The sequence below is a fragment of the Solanum stenotomum genome, chromosome 8 (assembly GCF_019186545.1).
Source record: "Solanum stenotomum isolate F172 chromosome 8, ASM1918654v1, whole genome shotgun sequence".
Taxonomy (NCBI): domain Eukaryota; kingdom Viridiplantae; phylum Streptophyta; class Magnoliopsida; order Solanales; family Solanaceae; genus Solanum; species Solanum stenotomum.
Window position 1 is genome coordinate 1,674,836 of NC_064289.1, and position 6,293 is coordinate 1,681,128.

Here is a 6,293-nt window from a genome sequence, read left to right on the forward strand (position 1 = left end):
CATCAGTTCATGCTGAAATACCACCTATGGCACCAATTTAGTTATTTTTATGAGTTATATATATATATATATAATGACATAAAAATGACGATATATGATAGAGAGCCGCCATTACTCAAATCTCACCAAAAAAAAAAATTAACCAATATTACTGTTGTATGGATGTAGTGAATTCTTCTTCTTCACCAAACACACCCCCTCATTCATCTCTCTTTCCTCTACCTAACCCCATCCATTTTCTCACGCCGTTAACTCTCTCCACCTAACTCCTCTGTTTCCCTCCTATAAATCCTCACACCTAACATTCATGATTCTTCAGCAGACAAAAATACCCATTCTCCTCAATTTTTCCCCAAAAGAACTCAAAAAATGGATCTTCTCTTACTGGAGAAGACCTTAATAGGTCTTTTCTTTGCCATTTTAATCGCTATTATTGTCTCTAAACTTCGTTCCAAGCGATTTAAACTACCCCCAGGTCCAATTCCAGTCCCAGTTTTTGGAAATTGGCTTCAAGTTGGTGATGATTTGAACCATAGAAACCTTACTGACTATGCTAAAAAATTTGGTGATGTTTTCTTGCTTAGAATGGGGCAAAGGAACTTAGTTGTTGTGTCATCCCCTGAATTAGCTAAAGAAGTTTTACACACACAAGGGGTTGAATTTGGTTCAAGAACAAGAAATGTTGTTTTTGATATTTTTACAGGGAAGGGTCAAGATATGGTTTTTACAGTGTATGGTGAGCACTGGAGGAAAATGAGGAGGATTATGACTGTACCCTTTTTTACAAATAAGGTGGTGCAGCAGTATAGAGGAGGGTGGGAGTCTGAGGCTGCTAGTGTAGTTGAGGATGTGAAGAAAAGCCCTGAATCTGCTACAAATGGGATTGTTTTGAGGAAAAGATTGCAGCTTATGATGTATAATAACATGTTTAGGATTATGTTTGATAGGAGATTTGAGAGTGAAGATGATCCCCTTTTTGTTAAGCTTAGGGCTTTGAATGGTGAGAGGAGTAGATTGGCTCAGAGCTTTGAGTACAACTATGGTGATTTTATCCCTATTTTGAGGCCTTTCTTGAGAGGATACTTGAAGATTTGTAAGGAGGTTAAGGAGAAGAGGTTGAAGCTATTCAAAGACTACTTTGTTGATGAAAGAAAGTAAGTTCACTTTTTTCTTGTTAATCCCTTTATGCTCAATTTGATCATTTGTATCAGTTTTATTTATTAGTTTAGTTTAGTTGTAAGGGGTGTTTGACTAAATCCTGGAACAGTATGGATCAATTTTGAATAGAAAAGGAAGTTCTAGTTGACATTTCAGAATAGTAAGGGTCCATTGGTTAAATTTTTAAAAAGGTAGTTCTTGTTTTCTGTTTTCAAAGTGATAAATGATATTTGAAAATTAGCGTGGGGTTTGGCATATTTGGAGTTGTTTTGCGATTCTCCTGTGGCAATTAGAGGTTTGTCGTAACGGAGGCCTGTGAGTACCTAGCTTGCAGTGGTAAGAGTAGTGAGTGATTTGGAGTAAAAAAGTTAATAACTTTTTGATGTTTTTCAAATTTTTAGTTGAATTCCAGAATTGGCCAATAAGTATCATGTATGGTTGAGTGATAGTTAAAGTGCTTTGAGGTACTATTAGGTAGCTTTTGATGGTGGATCTTGTGTTTTAGTTTGTAATATTTTTATTGCTTTACACAGGAAGCTTGCAAATACCAAGAGCATGGACAGCAATGCTCTAAAATGTGCAATTGATCACATTCTTGAAGCTCAACAGAAGGGAGAGATCAACGAGGATAACGTTCTTTACATCGTTGAGAACATCAATGTTGCTGGTATGTTTCGAAATAACATATCTTTGATTCTCTAGAGTATAATTTGTTTCTTATACTACTATAAGACTTAAGTCCCAAACAAAGTTGGATACAATCGGGGTCTGTGGGTTTTACTGAATTCATTGATTTTGGTTTGAAGTGTGCATATATATGAAAAAAGCATTCGTAATGTATACACATGTAATGAGATCATACATATTTTGAACTCAATAACGGGTTGATCTTGGAATTGCCTCTTGTCCGGAAGTTGTTTCATTTATTGCATCGCCTTGTAGTAAGTAATACAAGAGTTTTGATATGGTCTTAAACTTAAAAAGTCACACGTCCTACCATTGAAGCATGTTTTGTTGTTTATATCTGTTCGTAAACTTCTTGGTTAGTTGATTATTCAGCTGATATGCTTAATTATTGTCATGAACAGCAATCGAAACAACATTGTGGTCAATTGAGTGGGGTATCGCGGAACTAGTCAACCACCCTCACATCCAAAAGAAACTCCGTGACGAGATTGATACAGTTCTTGGACCAGGAGTGCAAGTAACTGAGCCAGACATGCCCAAGCTTCCGTACCTTCAGGCTGTGATCAAGGAGACTCTTAGACTCAGGATGGCAATTCCTCTTTTAGTCCCACACATGAACCTTCATGATGCAAAGCTTGCTGGATACGATATTCCAGCTGAAAGCAAAATCTTAGTTAACGCTTGGTGGCTAGCTAACGACCCCGCTCACTGGAAGAAACCTGAAGAGTTCAGACCTGAGAGGTTCTTCGAAGAGGAGAAGCACGTTGAGGCCAATGGCAACGACTTCAGATTTCTTCCTTTCGGTGTTGGTAGGAGGAGTTGCCCCGGAATTATCCTTGCATTGCCAATTCTCGGCATCACTTTGGGACGTTTGGTTCAAAACTTTGAGATGTTGCCTCCTCCAGGGCAGTCGAAGCTCGACACCTCGGAGAAAGGTGGACAGTTCAGTCTCCACATTTTGAAGCATTCCACCATTGTGATGAAACCAAGATCTTTCTAAACTTTGTAATACTATCAATTAATTATGATTGTTGTTTGTTTGTGTAAACCTTTTAAGTTTGACCGAAAACATTCTTCTTTTTCTTATGTCTTATAAAAGTCTTAATTGGACTAAATTCATTATAAGTTTTACCTTTCTGATGTATTTTCTTGATGCACAGTGGTAATTTGGCTTTCTGACAATTGCATTATTTTGGCAAAAATTACTTGAGTTGATTTCTCATATTGTCATGACACTTTTCGATCACCTACTAATTTCCTGCTTACATTGAGGATGCTGTACGGAGGATGAAGTTACTGTATTTGCACAAAATCATATTAATTTATTATTCATCAAATAATCGATTTAGTACGTAAATACATGTTACTTGATCATGATTAAGTGTGTTAAAATGTGAGTTCACTTAACTTTAATATAATGCAACATTGAATGTGGAAATAGTTGGTGTCCCCGGTCCACAGTCCATTTGACCTGGCCTATGAAATTAAATGTGTGCGGTTAAATCTTATTTATTCTTTACCTAACTTCGTTAGGTTATTTTTAATTGAACATGATTAGATTAAATTAAATTAATTTAGTTAGGTACTACATTGTTGTGGGTACTTTTAAAAGAACGATAATGATGTCTCAACATCTCCTATTACCATTGGTTAAATTACATAATTATTCATCTAATCATGGCTCTCTAGTGGAGACTAATCACCATTAATGTATCAATAACATTTTAAATTTGGGAGTAAATTTTATTTAAATATTCAAATTATGATTTGTTCCAAACTTCCAATTGAGCACTTGAACACATGATAAAATATTTTTACTAAACATTTTCGATTCAAATTTTGAAAAGGAGAAGGCAAAATAGACACTAATATTTCTGGTTCAAATATTTTGGCTTGGTACATCATGTTAGTCTCCAAAAATGATCCACAACATCGACTTCTACTAATTACACTCTTTTTTGGTTTGACGTTCCTCAGAACAAACAGTTTTCACCCCTAGTACCGCCACTATTATTATTTAATTAATAAAATAGTTTATCATTTTTGACCAAATTTTTTTTTTACAAAAACCTCAAGATTGCTTCCAATTGAGATTGATATGTACAATTAAACAATGAAATAATTTATGCGATTTGCTCAAGTATCTAATAGACGTTTGTGAACACAGATGAATATTTTTTCAAAATTTGAATCGAAAGTGACTAATAGGAACACTTTATCATGTGTTCATTTGGAACAAGTCATAGTTCAAGTATCTAAATAAAAGTTATATTACACACTTTTTTTTAGTTTATCTAAAAAAAATGTCATTTTTCTATAATTGAAAATAATTAAACTTCAAAATTTCATTTTATCCTTGATGAATGATGTATTGCCAAGAAATAATCTTAAAATATTTTGGACCATAAATTTCAAACAAATATAGTAAATTTTATGTCAATCATATAATATCACGTAAATTATGTTAACACTTATACTGCTTAAAAAAAACACTCAATTAAAAGATAGTTGAATGTCGATCACAAATCCTTTTAAATTTGGATGGTGACAATTTTGTCTCTTTTGATACACTTGAATTAGTTTGAGAAATTCAATTGATTCACTCAATTTAAAAATAATTGAAAATCGAGTATTATATCTTTTAAATTTTGGATGGTAAAACTTACGTCTTTATTTTCGCATAAACTTAAATTAGTCAAAAGAATACCAATTTTTTCACTCCATTTAAAGATAGTTGAATGTTAATCACGAATCCTATAGATTTTGGACAAGTTTTCTCCCTTGTTTTGGTCGAGATTTTTCCTCTTGTTTATTTTACTTGTCATCCTTATTTAAAAAAAAGAAAAGAAAATAATTTAAAATAATTGTCATTTTAAAAAAAAATCAAGCTATTCCCTACCCCATGATTTGTCAAGGCTCGACGTAAATGGAGAGAAATGAAAAGAAGACGAATCACAAAGTAAGTGAATTCTCTAAATGGTCACCCAAATTTAGGAAATTGCCTTGACATATCATTTATGTTTCATTTAGGATCAAAATATCATTTAACTATCATTATTTTCCTCCAAATATACTTAACACTTCAAAAGTTTTACTCTCTCCTAGTTAGCATGTCATGACTCATGTCACTGAAGTTTTTTTTTTTTTTAAAGAATAGACTTATTTAATTCATCAAACTCATTTAACTAAAATAATGATATTATTATTTTCTAAAAAATATATATTAGTTTATTAAGAAGAAATTTTCATGCTTAATAATCTTTTATCGTAATTATTTTTTAAATATTTTTATGCTATGAAGAATAGTTTTTTAAAACTTACTATAATGTCATCAATTTTGAATACTTATAAACACATATATTCAAAAAATATTGATATATAAATCACTCATAAAAGTCAATTTACATTAATTAATCATATATTATATAATTAATCAATAATATTAAAGGTCAATTAACTATTAAAAATAATTAATTGGGTACTTTGAAATCCATACTTACAATATCTTTTTTTGAAAAGAAAATAGAAAGTGAATAATATTTATATTAGAAAATAAAATTTTGATCTTTATTATCAGTATATTAATCTCATATAATATGTATATTATTGAATTAAAATAGGCAATTCAATTAATTATTACTTGTATTTCATGAATTTGGAATAAGATAAGAATATATATTGGTGTTTAATGGTATGATAAGTTAAAATATAATAAAGCAATAAAAGAATAAATATAAAAAAAAAAAAAAATTAAAAAAATTTAAATAATAATTTTCTCTTTCTTACACACTTTTTTGTCAACCTTACAAATTTATTTGAATACTTTTATGAAAAAAATTCTTAAAATTTTCAACTAATTTACTTAGGGATTTTGAAAATTACCAAGCAATAATTGCACACAAAGTTTTTTTCATTGGTAAAAAAATATAAAGAAATTAGTTTTTTTTTTATAATCTTCATAAATTCTCATGTAATTTATATATTTGTTTTGTAGAGACATAAGTTTATGAATTAAATAGGTCTATTATTTTCTAAAATGATGATTTAATAACATGACATATCAACTGGAATAGAAGGAGACTTTTGAGATATTTAGTATTTATTTTTTTTGATAAAAAATAGTAATAATATTATTCACTTTCTATTTTTTCTCAAGAAAAAAAATTGTAAGCATGAATTTCAAAATACACAATTAATTTTATTATAATAGTTAATTGACATTTAATACTATTGATTCATTATTAAATTTATGATTAATTGATGTAAGTTAGCATTAATGAGTGATTTGTATATCGATTTTTTTTAATATATATATTTACAAGTATTCAAAATTGATGCTATTATAGTGTGTTTTAAAAACCTATTCTTCATAACATAAAAAAATAAAAAGTTGAATTATAATAAAAGATTCTTAAGTATGAAGTTTTATTCTTAATAAACTAATATAT

General features: G+C 30.0%; 1 protein-coding gene across 8 annotated transcripts in view; it reads left to right on the forward strand.

Annotated features, from left to right (window-relative positions):
• Positions 1–247: 247 nt before the first annotated feature.
• The window catches only part of LOC125875133 (trans-cinnamate 4-monooxygenase C4H2), a 10,693-nt gene continuing 4,647 nt past the window's right edge, over positions 248–6,293 (forward strand). Inside the window, exons 1-3 of one of the 8 annotated variants that reach the window (XM_049556219.1) lie at positions 248–1,154; positions 1,692–1,825; positions 2,247–2,769. In XM_049556219.1, the coding sequence (XP_049412176.1) occupies positions 370–1,154; positions 1,692–1,825; positions 2,247–2,769 (1,442 nt within the window). In that variant the 5' untranslated portion in view covers positions 248–369. Of the gene's footprint in view, positions 1,155–1,691; positions 1,826–2,246; positions 2,999–6,293 lie in introns of those variants that run through there. The other 7 variants (XM_049556220.1, XM_049556223.1, XM_049556221.1 and 4 more) reach the window with 7 other exon arrangements.